Source organism: Centrocercus urophasianus, unplaced genomic scaffold (assembly GCF_019232065.1).
Source record: "Centrocercus urophasianus isolate 14NV4802_14NV808 unplaced genomic scaffold, USGS_Curo_1.0 seq_20, whole genome shotgun sequence".
Classification (NCBI taxonomy): domain Eukaryota; kingdom Metazoa; phylum Chordata; class Aves; order Galliformes; family Phasianidae; genus Centrocercus; species Centrocercus urophasianus.
This window is the reverse complement of record NW_024884756.1, coordinates 7076851-7097983: the sequence shown is the minus strand read 5'-3', so window position 1 is coordinate 7097983 and position 21133 is coordinate 7076851. Positions and strand designations below refer to the sequence as shown.

At 41.5% G+C, this 21133-nt stretch overlaps 1 protein-coding gene across 1 annotated transcript; it reads left to right on the top strand.

Moving 5' to 3' along the window:
• Positions 1-418: 418 nt before the first annotated feature.
• SLC40A1 (solute carrier family 40 member 1) lies at positions 419-14726 on the top strand. The gene is made up of 8 exons (XM_042822263.1): positions 419-650; positions 787-854; positions 4715-4874; positions 5681-5796; positions 6124-6250; positions 9211-9453; positions 9929-10594; positions 11549-14726. The coding sequence occupies exons 1-8, from the start codon at positions 608-610 to the stop codon at positions 11866-11868; spliced, it is 1743 nt and encodes a 580-aa protein (XP_042678197.1). The 5' UTR covers positions 419-607; the 3' UTR covers positions 11869-14726.
• The last annotated feature ends 6407 nt before the right edge of the window (positions 14727-21133 follow it).

Below are 21133 nucleotides of genomic sequence, written 5' to 3'. Positions count from 1 at the left end.
CGTCAAACGACCGGATTCACCATCCTCATTAGAAAAGCAGCTTCTTTCAGTGAAATAGACTTTGTTAGTTTATTTTGCCTTTTGAAAGCAAACAATTGGGAGCGCTGTCATTTACAGGCCTAGCCTTGTGATACTCGGTGCTTCTCTTACAACTTCAGCTTCGTGAAGCGTTCGAATGTTTGATGATCTGCCGTTTTGAAAGATGTCAGGAAAAGGGGACAAAGAAGGAGGGAACCAAGCGACAACGCCGCGAGCCACGGCTGCTGCGGCTGCCCGGCCCGCCGCGGAGCAGTGAGCGGGGCCGCCCCGGGGCGGTGCTGTGCGGAGCGGGGCGGTGCGGAACGGGGCGGTGCTCGCTGCCGCCGCCTACAAAGCGCAGCGCGGCCCCGAGCCCCCAGCCTTTGCGCTTCCGGCAGAGCCGCGTCGAGCCACCCGGGCCGGCGCTGGGCTTCTCCGCGCCGCAGGGTCCCGCCGGCGGCGGCGCATAAGGCTAGCGCTTTCCGACTTCAGCTACAGTGCTAGCTAAGTCGGGAAAGGCAACACGGAGAGAAGCCGCGCGTCCCCCCTTTTTTCCTCCCGGCGTCGCGCCCCGGCGGAGCGGGCCGGCATGGCGAGGGAAGCCGGGCCGGCAGGCGAGCAGCGGCGCTGCGGTCAGTGCGCGGCGGCGGCCCCGCTCGGCTGCCGGGCGCGGAGGGGCTGAGGGCGGGCGAGGAGCGGCGGGTCCCGAGCGGCGAGGGCGGGGAGCCGCTGCCGGCCGGCCTCAGCCTCTGTCTCTTTCTCGTTTAGGAGCCTTGGTTGGCTATTTCACGTCTGCCAAATTTCTGCTTTACCTTGGACATGCGCTGTCCACTTGGGTAAGTGGGACGCCGGCCTGCCGGAGGTGGGGTGCTGCTGATCCGGCTCTGACTTACCTGCGCGTTTTCGGCACTTAGCGAGAAAGGGTCGCGGAACAGCGCTACGCCTCCGAGACAGAGGATTTGCTACTGCACTTTGTCGTCGCAAGCTTTTGTAGTCCTTATAAGATATGTAGCTGTACGCTCTGCTTCTAGTAGCGCGGAAGAGCAGTACTCACAGTTTTATGAGGGCCCGAAGCGGTATCTGCAGAATTCTTTCTTTTATGCTTTAAATAACTGCAGAACCAGCCAGGTTCCTTGTGGTGTAAGTTCAGAGTCTGAGGCATGAGGTATGGTCCAGTGTTGGATGCGAATGGCAGCCCACTGCACTTGGGCTCAGAGGGCTCCTACTGCCTGCACCTATTGATAGGAAACACTTTGTTTAAGTAGCAAACCTGTGGAGTGCCAGTTTGCTCTGTCAAAACACTCACCTGCTGAAATGCTTTCTTTGTGTACTACAGCAGCTTACTGTGCCAGTTCTTACTAACTTGAGGTTACAGTTCAATAATCTTAAACCACAAATAAAAAATAGAGAATCTGATTCTATATAATAAAATCAAGAATCCACATAACCTTGTAGTATAATCCTAAGTCTGCTTCAGTTGGATTGATTCAAGAAGTGGGCGATTTCCCCTATCATTTCCTGCTCTCTTTCTAGCCCTGGCTGAGGGCAGGATGGTGATGTGCTCTCTGCTGCATAGCTGTACTACTGTGTGCCCCGTTGGCAGCTCCATGCTTCCACTAGCTCAACAGATCATGATGGTACTTCTGTTAATGGGAGGATTTTTCTGCTTGGAGCAGAATTGGATGCTTTTTAAAATAAGGACAGTATCTTAGCAATTATTAATGCTATTGAAGAAGCGATGTGAAGGTGTTTGATTGGTTTGCTCTTCTGTAGAGTCCAGGGCTGTTATCTGCATCAGCTTGTTGGTAATACCAGCAAGTTGCTTAGCTGGAAGTGCTGGAAGCCTGCTGGGAGCCTGCTTGAGCTGGGCAGTGAGGCTACTCCCAGTGTGCAAGAGATGTGACAGAGGGGAGCTGGGAAGCAGTGGTATGTGTCCTGACAGATGTGGGCAGCAGGGTGGCTGTTCAGCTGGTTAGCAGTGTTAACAGTATATTCCTCATTCCTGTGTATTTTCCTTTGTGCTGAAAACCTTTACTTAAACACAACAACCACAAAAAAAAAAAAAAAAAAAAAGAGAGAGAGAGACCCAAATATGCCTAAACAAAAAAAACATGGCTTGTTTTGGCAGCACTGTTGCAGGACTGCACCTTCTGTATCTTCTAAACTTTAGTGTAATAGTGTTAATGGGTAGAGCAAGTAAGCACCTTTCTCTTCAGAAGTTAAACTACTGTGTATCTTTGTTCTAAACCATGTCCCCAAGTGGAAATGTTGTTTTGCTGTGATTGAGAGAGCTTATTTGGTTTCCTTGTTAATAAGCCATTCCCAAATACAGAGAAGTTGTAAATGATTAAATGTCACCTCTTCAAATTTGAGCAAACCATTGCATATCTTTTTGGCTCTTCTAAGTGAAACGTTTGAATGTGTGCTTGGCTTTGCTGAACTGGTGTCTGAGACCTCCTGCTGCTGCCTTTAGGTACTTAACTCATTCCTGTCTGTTGCTCAGGACTAAAGGAGCAGAATCAAACTGTCTCTGCTGGGTGATGCTGGGCCTCGTGCTTGTCAAGAGTTTTGTGGTGACTCCTCAGCACAGTCCATGGCTCTACTGGCCTCAAGAGCCTTGTCAGCAGGCAGCCGCCTGCTGCTGCTTGTCTTCAGGTCTGGGAGTGTTGCAGACATTCCGTCTGGCTGGATAACAGAATTCTAACAACAGAAGAGCAAGACATGTCTTTGAGAGGCTGGTGAAGCTGAACAGCCATAGTTATATTAGAGTTGAAATATTCACATTATGGGAAGTAGGATTTATTTAAGGTTTTAATAGTTTCTGAAGGCAGTACTTACTGTTGAAATTAAGTTTTAGCTTGCAATTGCAGCCCAGCTTAAAATCGCTGTAACTTGCTAATACTATTCTTCCGCAATGCTGACTTATCTTGCTTGCTCTTTAAGCCTTTTAGTTCCTGAAGAAAACTTGTGTTCCCAAGTAGGGATAGTAGGGATATCAGAAGTTTGCACTGTGGCTGGCCTGGCCACATTGTTCTGGGTAAGTGTTGGTTAGGGATGAAGAGAGTTCATAGACTGTAAATGAGTTGTGGTGCAGAACCATGGTGTCACTGGGATCAAGGCAATCTTCCTACGAATATGGCATGAAATTGGGTTTCTCCTTCTGAGAGCAATGGCCGTAGCTGCTACCTTTCATGCACTTCAGTGCTTGTTAAGTTACTTTCTCTTCAAAATTCATCAACAGGAACATTTCTGAGTAAAGAGAAAAAAACAGCAACTTCTATTATGAAATTTGAATGTAAACGTGTTATTTTGACTCTTTCTTCCAGCTTAAGGAAGAGGTAATCATGCTAATCAAAACTGCATGAAATTTGGTTCTCGTGTAATTGGGGTACAGTTCTTTTTCTGCCTATGGCTAAAGAAATGTGTTTACACAGTTTGAAGAAGCCTGTTTCAGATCACTTCATTAACATTACAAGCCAAAGTATTTGCATGTCTCTGTGCTACACTGAAGACTTTAATCAAACTATCTGCAATTATTTTGACCCTTCAAATAGCACATATCTTATACCTCCTTATTGCTGCATTACTTGATAGTTAGATGTGTCAGACTTCTGCTTTGTAGGCAGTTTTCTATTGCATCTTCTTCGCCAACCCTTTAGAATAACCTTTTAGCTTTTTAGTCTGGAAAGAGGAGGCTCAGGGGAGACCTTATTGCGATCTGCAGCAACCTGGAGGGAAGTTATGGTGAGGTGGGGATTGGCCTCTGCTCCCAGGTAGCAGCGATAAGACGGCAGGGAATAGTCTCAGGTTGTGGAAGGGAGGTTTGGGTTGGGTTTTAGGAAAAACTGCTTCTTTAGAAGAGAGGTCAGGCACTGGAATAGGCTGTCTGGGGAGGTAATGGAGTCACTGTCTCTGCAGGTGTTTAAGAAACATTTAGATGTTATACGAAGGGACGTGGTTTGGTGGGGAAATATTGGTGGTGGGTGGACAATTGGACTCGATGATCTTAGAGGTCTTCTCTGACCTAAATGATTCTATGACACTACTCGAGGTTCTTACAAATTTATATTATTTGCTATTTCGCATAGCATTGCTTCTTTTAGATAAGCAAAAGTACTGCAGTAGGCCAAACAAGCTCTGGTATTTGATTTCTTAGTAATGCGGCAGTGTTGGCCATGGCTGGAAAAACTGAAGTTAACTTTTAGGGACGTTGAGGACAACACTGAACCCTTAATTTGTGACCTGCTTTGACTTGACTTTCTGTTGTTGTTTAAGAAAGCATTGAATGAGTATTATCAAGTATTATCAAGTATTATCATATATTATCAAGTATTGTGTTGATAATCATTGAATCTGTTGGTGTTGTGAGCTCTGCTGGAGGCTTTGTGCAAGTTTTGTGCCTAGTTAGGTGTGGCTGGTAGCAGACATAGTTGTGTATTATCAAGAATTCCAAATATATAGAAATTTGAGCTTGAGCTTGTGCTGCATGTGATTAGGACAGATGATCTTACTGATGCTGGGATAAAATCGATGATAACAGGATGCATTTATCAAAAAAGCCCATCCCTGTGTGAGTAAGGTACCGGATACTTTTTGTACGGGTGTTTTTCAGGGCATTAATAAAAATATTCAACTAGTGTGCTTGACAAGTACGAATATTCATGCTGTGTGTGTATACTTTCTGTTACTCTTAAAGGGAGATCGTATGTGGCATTTTGCTGTGTCTGTGTTCCTGGTTGAACTGTATGGAAACAGCTTGCTCCTGACTGCAGTCTATGGACTGGTTGTGGCGGGATCAGTTCTTCTCCTGGGAGCCATTATTGGAGACTGGGTGGACAAGAACTCGAGGCTCAAAGGTTAGATGTCCAAAGAAGGCTATTGACTTAAGGACAGGCTCAATTAGTGTCAAAAGGCAAAGCTGTTAGAGTTAACTTCTGAAGTTAAGTATGAGAACTGGGCTTGCTCAGCTTATTGGGGATAGTGATTGAGAGTGGTAATAATCCATAAAAAGTTTCAGAGACAGGAGGTGGGTGGTTTTGATTGTGGTATTTGCTATTTAGGGAAGCTTGTACAATATGTACAGTTACAGAAATATAGGGGATAGAAGCCATGGGTTAAAGTAAACACTACAGCTTTACAGTCTAGTACTAGCATGGCATGTGTTATGTGCCTTCTATCTAGATAAAAACATCTTCCACTTAATGCAAATGCACAATGTTTTCACTTAGGTGTAAGTATGTTTTTAAACTAGACTAGAGTGTAATGGCAAGTTCTTCGTACGTGCTGGCACTTGCCAAGGGTTTACACGATAGAATCACTTCCATGCTACACTGAAGGTAAACTATAGAAGCTTAAGTTAAGCCTTTTATCCTCTTAAAATAGTGTCAGCACCTAAATAGTTGTTTCTTGCTTTGTTTTCTTTTTGGCTGGGAAGGCTTAATTGGATACTGCTTTAGCTGTGAAGTTGCATCAGGCATAAGCTGATTTTCTAAAACAATTGAAAATTCAAAATCAAGAATGTAATACATTTGTATCTCATATTTGAGTGAGCAGAATAGGAAGCTAGAAATGCCTAAAGAATCTTTAAATGTTTCTTAGAAGTTCTCTAAGTTTAATTTTTTTAATGTTAATGATTGTTATTCTCTGTTTTGATTTAAAACAGTGGCCCAGACATCCTTGGTTGTTCAGAATGCATCTGTCATCCTGTGTGGTATTATCCTGATGATTATCTTCTTATTTAAGACACAGCTTCTGACCTTATACCATGGATGGCTTCTTGTGAGTGCTCAAATTTGTTAATAAGGAAATAATGTATGAAGAACTTTATTGGAGTATGGGAAGACTGACTTTTTATTTTTCTACTCTGTCTGTTTTGTTCCTGAGAGCTGTAAGTGACAAGTAAAATTTGCAGCTAGTTAAGGAAACAACTGACTGTTTTCTTTTAGAATATAATGCAGGCTTGATCATGTCTGAAGCCTAACAGTAGAACAGTAAGAGTGGAATATATGATTCAAATGTAAAAGCCTTTTCTGGTTTGACAAGCTAGGAGTGAAGATCCCTTTATCACTTTTCTCACCTTCTGACTTTTCCCCCCCATTTCTCTAGACGATGTGCTATATCCTGGTTATCACGATAGCAAATATTGCTAATTTGGCCAGCACTGCCACAGCGATCACAATTCAGAGGGACTGGATTGTTGTGGTTGCAGGGGAAGACAGAAGCAAACTGGCAGGTGAAATGCATTGCCTTTCTAATACTTTAAATTGTCTTACTTTCCAAGATTGACTTCAGACTAGAATTTTATGGAGGATAGAGCATCTTTGAGTTCCAGTTACTATGAGAAAACAGCAAGTGAAAAAAGGGCAGCCTTTATTTCACCCCCTGCTCTGAACTATTTTTACGGAGAGCAGAAGTTGCTGTTGTGATTACAACAGTTAGGAAGCCCTCAACTTCTTTTGTCCTTGTTTTAGTCCAACTGCAGCTTTGTCAGAGGAAATCTTTCTTGTTGTTGACTAAATAAACATGCACCGCACTCTTAAGTCAAATATCCAGTGTTTAATAGGAAAGCTATTTAACTTTCAGAACTGAAAGCCAAGTGTTGCAATACTTTATTTTTAGGTCCCTGGAATAAACTGTGTTGTGTAACTGGGCTCCTTACATAGGGATCAAAGAGAGAGATATAGGAATGAAGTCCAGAACAGTCAAATACACAGATCAGGAAGCTGCAGATAAGAGTTACTGTGCATACAGCTCCATCTGAAAACTCATGTTTCTCTAGCACTCAGTGTTGAACACCCTAAGAAGACTTCTTCAGTTGTATCTGAATACTCAGTATTCCTTTGATATCTCATACTGGGAGTCTGGACTTCATCTTTTTTTGGCATTGTAAATATTTTTCCTTTTTTCCCCCCTTTCTTGCACAGTAGTATGGCAGTATTAGGGGAGCAGAAGAGTTCCTCTGCAAATTCTGCTGCAGTTTGATGTTCATTATGCTGTGCTGCTGCTCTGATAAATAACATAAGCCTTTTGTGGTGAACTTGGGTGCGCTCTGAATTTTCCCAATTCAGAGGCAAAAGCCTTCCCAGAGAGAGGAACTGATACTGAAGTGCCAGCGAGGCATGGAGCAGCTTGACCTGCTAAGGCATTTATAGCTCCTTGAGGTAACAAGGGAACTGAAAGTTCCGAGTCTGAGATGCTTCTGGAGCTTGGACGCCTCTAAGCTTGGCAGCATTTCAGCTTCTGGATTTTAATTTTGTCGCAAGCTGCCTAAATTCCTCATAAAGAATAAATCTCTGTTATATCTCTAAGAAAGGAATTTTACCTTACCAAAGCATCCAGGAGAGATCAGCCCTTAGGTGCATAAAGTGTATACTTTGAAATGAAGGGGAGACAGGTTCTCCACTGAAGTCTTATATTGATCTTGCAGTGCCTTCCTAGTTCATGCATTTTGCAGAGCAGCAGTACTGTTAACCTCCTGTATGTGTGTGAATCACAGACGGAAAAATCTGATCTGTCCTTAGGAGCTTTGAAGTTCCATTGGTTCTCATTAACCTTTCTTCCTGTGTTAATTCTTATTCAGCAAATGATGTCTCCAAACCCTGTACGCCTGCACATGAGATAAGGTACAGGCCACGCCTGCAGAGAACTGCTGCATGGGAGGCACTCCTGCCTCTCTGTTACTTCACAGCTTCAGACAGTTTCATGACCACTACGTTCTGTACTGAAAATTCAGGCAGGATGTTACTGGAAATTCTCTTGCAACTCAATTTAAAAAACAATATAAGAAAGCAAAAACTAAGCACCTTGGTTCACCAAATCTGTTTAAAAGCAAGTTTCTCTCAGGCTGGATAGGGTTGTTTTATCTCGAATCATAAGGGATCTTCAAATTACATTTTGTTGAAATAAATAAGTGCCAGTGTTGACTTTGCTGAAGGTGTTGTTGTTCAACTCTGCACTGTTAGGTTTCCTCAAACAACAGTCCTAGTTAAAAAATTCAGTAAAAGAGGCAAGCATTAATTGCCCCTTGGCTGCCCCTTCTTCTTCTTCCTCATTATTTTTTTCATTCACCATTCATCAGGTTACTTTGTAGCTCTCCTGAGTTTGGAAGTACTAACTTTATCCAAATAAAAGAAAGCTTTGTTATTGGAGCTTTTGAAGTCAAATAGTTTGCAAGACTCTAACTTGTTCATCTTACTTAAATATCAGTGAAATTGTTAGTATTGAATGGACTTAGAATTCAATGTTGAATAACCTAGCGGTTTATTTGAATGACAAGGAACAATTCTTGACAGATTTAGTAAAGCAGCTTTGTATTGTTAATTTTATCTTCCCTTCGTAAGCTTTATTTTCATAGTAGGACTCTAAAATCAGTTTATGTACTTCTAAGCAGCCCAAAGCCCTAGTGTGCAAGAAAACATAGAGCCTTAGCAGCTCTTAAGGGCAGAGCAGTGGCACCATTCACTGGAAGTCTGAAGCAACTTAGAGGGTGTGATGGCTGAAGCTGATCTGTGGGCAAATATCTCGTCCTTCCCAGCCAAATGTAAGATGTATTCATGCTAAGAACACGCTACTTGTTTTGATCACAGACACCCAAATGTGGAACAGAAGGGAGGGAGGACTTTGCTCAGTAAGTTCTTAATAAGTGTACAGCTGCCATCTAGCAATGTAACTCGATAAGAAAATTGAAAGCCATTTCAAAGGTCTGCTGCTATCATGTTGGGTGCTGCAGTCACCAGTTATTGGAAATAAATGGAGGGAGACTAGTTTCTCAAATTATTTTTTCAGGGATGAATTCTACAGTGTGTGGTTTCTGGAGATGCGTATATTGTGTTTGCATGCTATAGAGACTCAGGATTTCATAGTGTCACTTGAATGTAAGGCTAGCTGGTGGTCTTGTGAAACGCTCATTTAGCTGCAAGAAAATGCTTCCGCTCTAAACCCAGAATCCTGAACATGGACTTGGGCAAAACTGAAAGCGGAGAGGTCTGGCTCAGGAACACCTCGATTGGTCTCAGTGTTAATTCAGATGCTGGAACACTTGAAAGGAGTCTCTAGCAAATTTCTATTCTCACTGAAATCAACTGAAACCAAGTCAAGGCTTTTTAGCTGGATGTATGTGTATGTGTAATTCTCAAATATGTCAGTGAATATTTTGTGATAAATGTTCAGCAACTCATACAATCGTTCTGACAGATATGAATGCCACAATACGAAGAATTGATCAGCTGACCAATATCTTGGCCCCGATGGCAGTTGGTCAGATAATGACATTTGGCTCCCCAATGATTGGCTGTGGATTCATTTCTGGCTGGAACCTGATGTCGATGTGCGTGGAATACCTGCTGCTATGGAAAGTTTATCAGAAAACTCCCACTCTGGCTCTCAAGTGTTCAAAAGTTGAAGAATCAGAGCTGAAACAACTGAATGTAAAGAAAGGTATCGAAAGTGTAACTGTTCAAATCCACACTCTCTCGCTGTGCCATTCAGTGCTATGCTACCTTAACGTGATATTCACTGATGTTTAAGTATTTCCTGCTTTATCTGGTTAGTGCATTTAAGTTTACAGAACTGTATTAAAATACCATCTAATGCTAACTCAAATGTATGAAGTGAATCCATTCCTTACGGAAACAGCATTCAGTAGCAAGTTTGTTAGTTGAAGCATTCTTCAATGTGCTTCGTTCTTAGCAGTGTTGCACTGAAGAAGCAGAAATGTAAACTGATGAATAAACTTGGCTTCATCATATTATATGGGTCAGGTTTAAGACCCTTATCTAATGGGGGAACACTGATTACCAAATCTAACTGATGCACCTCTGAAACGGTGAACTTACTGCAAACGCTTGTCTTGCAGTTCATACTCTGCAGTTTTGGGCAGGAATGTATCTAACGGTTCCATTTCTGTTTGCAGAGAATGACATGAAACCTGCTGAAGGAGTGCAGTTAATTGCTGAGAAAGATGTAACTGGCTTTGAGCCCCAACAGGAAAAGGAAGTCAGCTGTGCTGCCCGAATTGCTGAACCTTTCATCACATTTCGTGATGGATGGGTTGCATACTACAACCAGCCTGTGTTTCTTGCAGGCATGGGTCTTGCATTTCTGTATATGACTGTTCTGGGCTTTGATTGCATTACTACAGGCTATGCATACACTCAGGGTTTGAGTGGTTCAGTGCTAAGCCTCCTGATGGGTGCCTCAGCAATCACTGGAATCATGGGAACAGTGGCTTTCACTTGGCTTCGTCGCAAATGTGGCCTGATCCGTACAGGCCTTATTTCTGGAATTGCCCAGTTTTCCTGTCTGGTTTTATGTGTCGTCTCTGTATTCATGCCTGGAAGTCCCCTGGATTTGACTGTTTCCCCATTTGCTGACATCAGTGCCAGGCTGTTTGAAAGTGAGCCGTTACCTACTATTGCATCTCCAGGAGGTGAGCCTGAAGTGGCTTCTGCAACTGGAATGCCCAGCTTGTTAAACGGGTCTGCTACTCCTGCTAACACTGACCCAGAGATGAGTCCTGAGCCCGTGCCTTTAATCTCTGTTAGTCTCCTATTTGCAGGAGTAATTGCTGCTAGAGTTGGTGAGTATTACGTCGCTGTTGACATCTGACATACTGAATGCTTTTAATTTGGAACCTACAAAAACTGTCAACAGAATGCAAGTCTGAGTTTAGAACTGTAGGCTACAGTGGAAGTTCTGCATTGCAAATCTAAGACAAATTCATTATGTTTAACATGCAAATGAAACTATCTTCTGTTAGCGTTGTTGGTGCAGAGGATGTAGGTCTACCTTCTTGTGCATCATTCTGCTCTGATGTGAAAAAATGTCACACTTGGAGGTGACTTTTTATTTTTGAAAACTCACCTTCTAAAAGATCATCTTTTCTTCCCAATCAATTGAAATTATTTGTTGATAGGAAACGGATCCAAACATCTGTGCAACCAATACCTTCAATTTTCACGGTTTACCAAATTAGTCCACTGAATAAATGGTCTAATCTTTAAACTTTGACCAACAAAAGAGTTCAGAAGAGGAAGCTGTGATTTGAATGATAGCTTTAAAAAACAAAAACAAAAACAAAAAAACATTATTTTTAAAAAAATTAAATTAATTGACAAGTAATCTAGTATTAGTATTGTGGAACCCTGTAAGAATTTCTGTGGCTTTTGGTTAGTTTTGCAGGAGGAAAATACTTGAGTCACGTGTAGGAATTGTTTTGCAAGGTAAACTTCCTGTAAAATAGCTATTACTGCTGAGCAAAGCGTTGTTGATAGATGTGATGAAGCAAGATGTGACAGGGAGGTTGATGTGTCGAGCTGTTAGTACTAGTTCAGGAGGCGTTACTGAAGGAAAATAAATGGCTCATAGCCGTGCCACTGTGAAATCCATTCTACTCCAAAGGGAGGTTAGTCTGACCTGACTTGTGTATTTTTAGCAGTAGTGATTGTTCCTAAGCATGAATTAGGTTGTATCATTAATGAAAGCTTGCCTTGAGAAGCTCTGCTAGATGGATAACTGTGTTTTTCTTCCATAGGCCTTTGGTCCTTTGATTTGACTGTCACACAGTTGCTCCAAGAAAATGTGGCAGAATCTGAAAGAGGCATTATAAACGGTGTCCAAAACTCCATGAATTATCTTCTTGATCTGCTGCACTTCATCATGGTCATCTTGGCCCCCAATCCAGAAGCTTTTGGTTTATTGGTGCTTATTTCTGTGTCTTTTGTTGCGATGGGCCACATAATGTACTTCAGATTTGCTCAGAAAAGCTTGGGAAAACAACTTCTTGCTTGTTGCACTCCTGATCCCAAAGCAGTTTCTGATAGTTCACTGCCTGGTAATACCTCTACTGTCTGAAAGGATCCACTTCTCATACTAACTTCCCACATTAATATCATGGTTAAGCACACATTGCCTTTTCTGACCATGCCTAAGGTGTTTCTGTAGAGTTGAATGCGTAACTTAAACATGCGAGGAAGCCTTCCCAGGAGAACTCGTTGGTCTAAAAGGAGCCTACGCAAGTGTCTTCATTTTTGGCCAGGGAAAACTCCATTGCATCTTGACATCTGGTGTTTCAAAGGAAAGCTGGATGTCATAGGCACTATTTGATTGTGAGATAACGCTGAGTCTGTTCTTCTGCCTTGCCCCTCGTGATACCAATTAGCAGTTAAACATAGGTACTTTTCCATGAATTCCACGCTCATTGAGCAAAAAAGACTTTTTAGTTGCTTTACTTAGAAAACCTTGATGTACCATGTCTGTGTTCTGTTCTTCCCCTTTCTGTAAGCATCTCCCGTTCCATATATGCCCCTCTGCCTTCTCAAAAGGCTTAAAATGTCCTTCTTGGTTTCCTGAACAGATCCATTTGTTCTGATGCTTTCCCAGAAGAGATGTCTAGTAGTGTATTTCTCGTGGCTTAACTCTACAGAAACACCTGTGTAGGTTTGTTTGGTTTTTTTTTTTTTTGCATGTTTCCTCAAAGTTAGAGTAACTATAGGTACAAGATATTGTATTACAGTGTTGCACTTCATAAAGTAGAACATAACCTCATTTTAGCAGAAGCTACTAATATACTGTAACATTATAAAGCATGGCTTTTTTTTTTTTTCCTTCTTGTTGCGGATGACAGATCTGCTCAGGTTTGATGTAGCAGAGAGTACTAAGGTCAGGAGTACTGGTACAGAAAAGCTGAAGTCTGGGCTAATTTGGCCTTCGCCTCAGAGTACAAGCAGCTTTAGTTTATTTCAAAAGCTATTGTATTCAGAAACCCTATTCAAGTGTTAGGTATTGGAAAATAATGTGTATTCCAGGCAGAAGAGATGGATTGCTTGCATTTATCTGTTTTACATTTATGTGAGCTTTGACTTGTTTTGAACAAACTGGTGAGATGTTGGATTGTGTGGCCCTCTAAAGCAGCATAAGAGAAACAGAGAATGATTCATCCCTCTGATTTAGAAGTTCTGGTGTTAGTTGACCCTACATGTGTGCTTACACAGTGCTTTTAGAGTCACTAGCCAGTTGTGCACTTTTGTGAAAACAATTCTAAGCACTTTTTCAGTACAGTTGAACCTTCTAGTGTTCTGAGTTTTCCTATGGTAGGACAGTATGACTCTAAATGTGTATCTTTGGGAAATGTTCCTTTGCCAAGTTACAAGAAACATGCAAAACCATGAAGGATATTTTTCACGTGTTGCTGACGCATCTTCTAGGTGGCATCACTTTTAAGGTTTTTATTTTAGGTACCGTCCTTAACACAGTCACCTGTGTTGCCAAACCTCAACCCTGGGATGTAAGACTGCAAACTCCGTTACCGCTCCAGGCGTTACGTCGCGCTATATCTGGGCCATCTCAAAACTTGTAACAATTGCCTAAATTGAATGTGAAAGAACCTCCAGTGGCTTTTGTCTCACGGTGTTCTGCAAGGGGAATGAAAATGAATGAATGGGAATCCAATATAAAACCCACTTGTAGCCCTCGGAGTTCTAGAACTGTAAAGTAGTGAATTTTCTCTTCTAATGGACCAAAACCAATCGTTACTGATATGTCACTGAAATGTTCTCAGGGATATTTTCACTAGTTTATAATTGTTTATATTTTGACCAAGCTTTTGGATTTTCTTCTAATGTAATAAAGGTAAAATGTGTAAATTAGAAGAGCTTTAAAATTTGTGACTCAATCCTGTATGTAAATTCTTGAGGTAAAAGGGAACTTTGCTGTCAGCAGAGCTTGAGTCAGGAGTAAAATAAAACAAGCTTATCTAGATTTATAGAATACAGATGCCCAAAGAATTAACTTTACAGTGTGTGGTAGAAGAGTAGGGTTGAACCAGTAAGGAATTTCCTAGTAGAAAATGTCTGATTTTCCAAATTTGTTGTCCTGTTTATATAATACAAATTTGGATCAATTTTTAATATTGCTTGAAGTAAACGAAGGTAGCCTGGGTGTCTCTGTACTGTACTTGGAGGAAAATGTAAATGCCAGCATATGCATGGACTAGCTGTCCTGCAGGGAAACAAAGGTGGAAATGCGGTTTCTTGGGGCTGCCCCACAGGAGTACACAGGGAAATTGACCTGGGGGCTTCTTACCTCTTGTCTAAGTGGTGTTTTCGTTTTTAAGATCGCTGTGGCCTTATTTCAGTAGAACAGTGGTTTGCTTCACAAGTAGTCCCACCGGGTATTGTAGCCTGGATCTCAAACCAAAGAAGTAGTATTGGGAGGGGGCTGGTCCTTCATATTTTGTATACATACTGTTCCTAGGATTTGTATGTGCAGGTATATGACTGGAAGGCAAGACAATCTTAAAAGACAGAATAGAAGTATGGATGCTAGGTTTTGTGAGTAATGAGGTCCAAATTGGAAATGTAGTATGCTTTGGACCAAATCGGGAATGAGATGTTGAAGAAACGAATGCTGCTTGGGCACAACAATCTGTATGTCTTAAAAATGTACACAGACACCTGTACTGATTAGTGCTTTGAAGCAATGTGGAGCCTGAAGTCTTACTTAGCAAGACTTTCATTAAGTAAGCATTTTTGGCCTTGTATTTATTTTTTTTAAATTTGTCCAATTTGGATGAAAACTGCCCTTAAAATGTACACACTAAAAATCAATATTTCCAAAATAGCCTATTTTGTTATACAACCTTATGCTGGACATAGTATTGATTTATGTATTAATCTCGTTAAAGCTAATGAATAAATTTGCATTAAAGAATATTTGTCCTGTATGATTCAGTTTGTGTTCATCTCCGTGTGCTACATCTACTGCTCTTCCCGTAGATGAAGGTTTTCCATAGGGATGGGATGGAAATACCAACAAATAGCACTGAGGAGGAAGGAAACAGCAAGTTTTGCTTTTAATCTTGGAAAAATACTTCAGCTGGGTATTTTGTGCAGGATTTGTGCTTGCCACGTAAGGTGTATGATTGCTTGTAGTCAGCCATGCTGCACTTGTTTAATAGGATTTTCCTGAACCAATTCCATTTCACCCGGCAGAGTTGTCTAGAAAGATATCTTTCTTTGTCCTCAGTTATGTTATTCCACTGGGAAAATTAGAATTATTAGTTATTTAGTATTAGAATTCTTAGTTACTCCTATGTGGAAATCAGAACGTAGGGGATTAAAACTACAGGCTTTGCAAGTATCAGCCTTGGTAGTGGTAGGCTAAGTGACTTGTCACTTGGTAGTAGGAGCTGCAAAATGTCAGTGCTCAAGTTGAGATACTAACTTCCATTTCAAGGATTGCTCATCTTCACTGCCACTGAGAAACTTGGAAGTGTTACAATACTCTGTAGTACTCTGTTGCAGGAGTACCCCTGCAGGTATGACACAAGAATTCTAATGGTATTGTTTAACATATTTTGTGGATTAATAACATCTTGGCTGAAAAGAGCCCTTGATTTTTCATCTGATGGTGTCAGTGCTTTTCATGATTTAGATGTTCGCTTTGGAAAAAACGGAGTTTTCCAAGGCTGTGTGGAAATGAGTGCTCAGCAGCCAAAGGTAGGATGATTGAAGATGAGTGCTGCTCCACTTGTTTGTATGCTGCTTTGCTCACTAGGTGGTGGAGCTGCAAGCCATGCCCATGGAAGGCCAAGTATATTGCATACTGCATACTTCATTATTTTGCCTTGGAATATTTAATTGGTTTTATTTTTAAAATAGTTTTTTCAAACCTAGCACTGATGTTTCAGAGACTGAAAATTAAACCTTAATACAAAATGACAATCAGAGTGAATTCCATCCCTGCAGTTTAAATGAGCTAACTCACTTGCTTAAATTGGCCAAGTGTTCGTTTCCTGTTGTTCTCAAAGACCACATATTTTCATGTAGTGTTATGTTCCCTTTGTACCGAGCAGAGGATTCCCTCAGAGCCCTGCTTTGCTAGTGTTGCAATGTGCAGTTTTTAAACTTGGTCTGCAAAAGATCACAATTTGCAGTTAAATCTTCCTAAAGAAACCGAGCAATTTGTAACAGAAATGCACAGCCAATTTCAGTTCATTTCCAATAGCTTATGCTGCTGTTCAGCATTAAAAACTAGCAGGTATTACTGAGTCAGTGCCAAGTCATCGGCTCATAGCAAGTCTGAAACAGAACAAGATTACAGGAAAACCTGAAGCACTTGAAAGTAAAGACTGTTATTTCTTCTGAGGAAAAGTGCAACTAATGGATTGAAACAGACATAACTTTTCTGAAACTGGTTCTGTGGACATGATACTGTTTTTCTATCTGCTTTCAAGTCAACCACTTTTCACGTCCTGCAGCACCTGTATTTGCCATCCGTACGTTTCTCTGGCACTTAATCCTGGAAAATCTAGTGGTTCATGTTAGTGTGCTGGTCCTTAGTACTCTCTTACCCCCTGTATTCATGTTCTTTTTCCTCTGTGCTGGTGCTGTGGTAAGCACTGTAGGTTTAAGTAAGAGGATTTTGCTCCCAGAGTAAGGCTCTGCCTCGAGCTTCTGCTTTAAATTTTGTAATGCTGAGGAGCAGAAAAAACTGGACAAAGATGTTTGCTTAAAGACTTGCAAAGTGTGTGGACAAAGTGCAAACTATTCAGTAATGCTTTTTCAAATACTTTGGCTCGTTCTGTCCTTGTGTGGGTCAATATTTCTTTCTAGTTAAACTTTTATTGCGTTTGGTCATAAGCATGCAACCACGTGCCTTCCACTCTTATTCTGGGTAGAGAGTGATGGAGCAATCTGTTTTCATGCAGAGTTTGAGTTCTTACTCCTTTGTAAATGTTCAGAAAGTTACTTGACTTACATTTAGATAATCAATTTTACTCCTTGGGCAGATAAGGGAAGGGGAATGTACAGTAGATGTTGGTAGGGCTTCTGCAGAAAACTATGCATCACTCCTTCAGACAAAATAAGCAATCTCTCCAAATAACAACGAAATGCTTTTTAAAGATGCATGGTTTGGTTCAGAAAACACAGCAAGCTGTTGGTCCACAATTTATAGCATATCAGCATCCCCATGAGACCACGTCAGAGCCTGGAAACGAGTTTTCCTTGAGCAGTCAAACTAACAAAGCATGGCTTTCTATGTCTGCTTGTCCTAGGCAGTAGCTGTAGCTGTTAGCCTGTGTTGTGCAATCCCTGCTCTTCCCCCAGCTCTCACGGTGCTCCCCTGGGCCCCGTGCTATCAGCAGGGCCAAGCAGGGCACACACTCATCCCTCATTTGGGAGCGTTGTGCCTGCAACAGACACACAAGTGCTTGTGGGCTGATTAGCCAGCAGCCAACACAAACAGGGCAGAGTCCTGTGCTTGTGCCTCTCTGGGAAGGGAAATGTCCCATACCCACTCCCTCCTCAGCCACTGATTCTCACAAAACTGCTAACGGGTTTGGATATCTTTCATCCCACGTAATGGAAATTATCCAATTGGGCCAAGAGATGTTTGTTAGGAAGTGGTAGAGGAGTGTGACTGTGTAAGTCCCACATCCTTAGAAAATGTTTAAAAACATAATATGCTTTTAATGGGCTGTGTGATATGGCTTGAATTAGGCTGTTGTCAACAGCACATCCTAGCAATTGGATAAAATGAACTGAAAGAGAACTACGATGAAATCAGTGCAGGCAAGTGCAAAACACTACAGTTAGGCTGGAACAACAGACTGCTCGAGTACTGGACAGAGAACACCTGTCTGTTTTTGTAGAAATGAATTGCATGTTTATGGCAACGAGGCTAAATATATGTCAGCTCCATAACATGAAAAGAGCAGTGAGAACAGATGCATTTTATTTGTGAAGTGAACCATAGAGGCTCTTTGGATCTGAAAGACTGGAGTACAGCAGCCCGTTTTTCCTTCATTTCTTTATTAGCAGCAGTGCTAACTGAGGAGGAACCAGGGGAATGCAAAAGTTGCAATTAGAGCTCTATAAAGCAAGATGGGAGTGAATGAAATAATTGTGGTCATTTAAATACTGAGAGGTGATGTGTTTAACAATATCTGAGTATGTAAAGGGGAATGGGAAGAATATGTAATTTTGCTTGAGAAGATAGAGATTAACAATACAGCTCACACTGTGCTTACAACTCTGGGAGCTGTGTTCTTTTTTTACCGACTATCTTTCAGGTGCATGTACTGTTTTTCCAGCTCGGCTCTTCTCCCATTACACATAATGTATGTGTAACAGTTGGTTCACTTCAGTATTTCCATTGGAGCACAGCTGAGATAGTAGACAAGCGCACACAGACTTCTGTCACCAAGCAATTGCCAGTTAATTGCCCTCCTTCAGACCTCTTCAGTGGATAGCTCACCCATCAAAAGGTGTATCTTTTCGTTTAATGACTGAATGTTGGCTTTCTGTTTATGAGCAATCTCTGAATTCAGTGTCACGAGCTGCTCTGCAGGGTTGTTAAAATCTTCAGGCAGCTTCTATGAGAATTAAAGCGTTTTTGGTGGATGCTCAGTCAAAGCTCCACGCCAGTTGCCACAGTCAGCTCTCACAGAACAGCGATTCAGCAGGTCTGTCAAGTGGTCCTGCTGAATTCAGAAGGCAGAATTCTGAAACGCATTACTGAAAGAACAAAATGCTAAGCGTGAAAATCCTCTTTATGCTTAGAAAGTAACACGGCCTCAACGCCTTTTCATCTAAGGATCCCTTTAAATAGGACACTTAAAGCAAGGATAACATACATTCCTTATGTTAGCACTTTTAATACAGTTCAACTATTTCAGATATTTTATCTTGAACAAAGGAATCAAAACAATGCCTCTTTATTAATGTTCATATTATTTCAGCAGATAATTCTGAAATGTTCAACTATAATTATTCAGCGTGACAATTAGGAGTATTAGATTTTCCCTCACATTATTTTGGTACAACAGTGCAAACAAGTCTATTTTATTAAGCAGTCTTACCCAAGCTGTTTTCCAAAAGGCTCACGTGCCTCAATAGCCCTATGCAGAGCCTGCTGACGTGTGTGTTCATCTCCTATACAGTCTGCTTCTTGAAGCTCCCTTAGCTGCCGGCAGCCTATTGACCTTAACTTGGAGAGTTCAGAATGGGTCCTCCGGGGATGCTCCTAGGAAGGTACATTCTGGTTAAGGCTACTGAAAAGGTAGCTGTGGTGTTTGAATTCTTTCCTTTCTGGGAGCTTCCCCCCGCAGGCTGACCACATTAGACATGAGAACTGACAGGGAGTTATAAAAATACGCGGTCTGTCCATCTGAGAAAGAGGAGTTGTCCATATTAGAAATATTTGTTCAGCTGCTGCTGGAGTAAGGCCAGCCAAAGTCACTGTTTACAGTATGAAGTGTGCTGCAGTCCACTTTTATTCTAAAGATAACAAAACAAGATAAGGAACCCGTTATTTGGGATGGTTTTGACGAAAGTTTCAGAGAAATAAAAATAAGTCAACTGAAACTTGATGAGCACAGATATTTTTGTTTGCTTGGCTGCAAAGTACTTGTTCCATGTCAGCTTATGGTGACTTGGCATTGCTCAGTCATGCCCAAAAGGAGCAAACTGTGACACAGCTGGGGACCAGAGAAACCTTAAACAGCCACGCTGGACTGCAGAATTTCCTTGCTGAAGGCCTAAGCGCAAGGCAGCTTTGCGCAGCCTTTTCTTTCAAGAGGTTGTGATTGAGCTGGCAGAACTGCTCTGCAAAAACCTACTGCAAATTCTGGTAGCTTAAGCTCAGGATTTTGGAGGACTGAGGGGATGGCACTGGGAACAAACTCCCCCATGGCCCCTGCATATCGTGAGGCAGTGGGAACACAGCCGGTGTCTGGAGAGAAACACGCAGAATAGCACCACAAGTAACATATCTCCATGGAAGGAAATATGAAAACAACAAGAAAAAAAATAAATACTTCTCCCAGAAAAGAAGTTTGGTAGAAAAAAAACCTCCTAAATGTCTTCTGGAAAGTTCCTTCCTCATCTGAAATAATGTAGAATCTTTATATTAATATAATCAGGAAATGTATTATTTTTTTTGGTTTTAGGTTACAATTTCTCTTACAATTACAATTTCATTTTGTGCAGAGTTGCAGTCCTAAAAATGGTCTTACAAAAAAGAAATTGCTGTTTTTGTCACACAGAGTTCACGATCTTCACTGCGCTTTTACTCCTTTTCTGTGCCATAATGGCCTTTCCAGAAATTTTCAATTGTCTGAGAAGTAGTCATGTTTGGCTCCTTTGTTTTTGGCTATTTTCTGTGCTTTCATTAGTGCCTGAACTTGGCAGATAGCACAAATCTCAATGCAGAACCACTGTATCTACAGAAGAATTAATCACATCTCAGCACCTTTAGATCCTTGCCCTGATTCCCAGTCAATTGTTCTTGTTTTGCCCTAAGAGGCAAAAAAGAAATTTGTGCTCCCAGTTTGTTTAATTCAGTGGGACTATGTGGACAGATGGAGGAATACATTTTCTGAACCGAGGATTTCAGAGAACAGAGGAACCAGTCTCTTTGGAATCACAGCAAGTGCAGCCTGATAAAGCTGATAAGAGCAAGACTTGTTTGAAAAGGAATACATAGGTTTCTTCTCTCTCCACTGATAACGAGTTCTTAACCAGTTCTGCTTTGCTCACTGAGATTGTTTTCAGTAATGAAATGATAACTTGACTTAAATTGCTTGGGCGTTAACTTAGGGAACCGATTCAAATTCAGGGTTATAAAGGAATGTAAGGTTTCGTTTCATCTGTTTAGCTGAGGTAAAATCTAAATGTTTTTCTTATCTAAACGGAAGAGACCCGGGCCAATAACTGGCTCTTCAGCAGAAAGCTGTAACTTCAAACTGGGTTCATTTTTCTTTCTGACGTTCCACCTGCTGTCTGGTTGACATTCCCCATTCAGATGCTGAGGACACAGGTCAGGTAAGTAACAGAGCTTGGAAACTGAAGCACCAGAAGATGATATGAATAAACACTGCATTTTCTGGCAAGTGTAAATCCTTTTAAATGTGATAAAGAAATTGAAATACAGATCCACGTTCTTCTTTCCACTGGCCGTGCACCTCCACATCCACACGGCTCCAAACCACAGAACACTGCCTGTGTCTTCTGGCTATGTGCATTTTCAAAGTATCACTTACTGGCTGAGGGTAATATTGTATTCACAAACAAATCTGACATCAGAAAAGAGGGATCTGGAGGAGCTACCCTCCCAG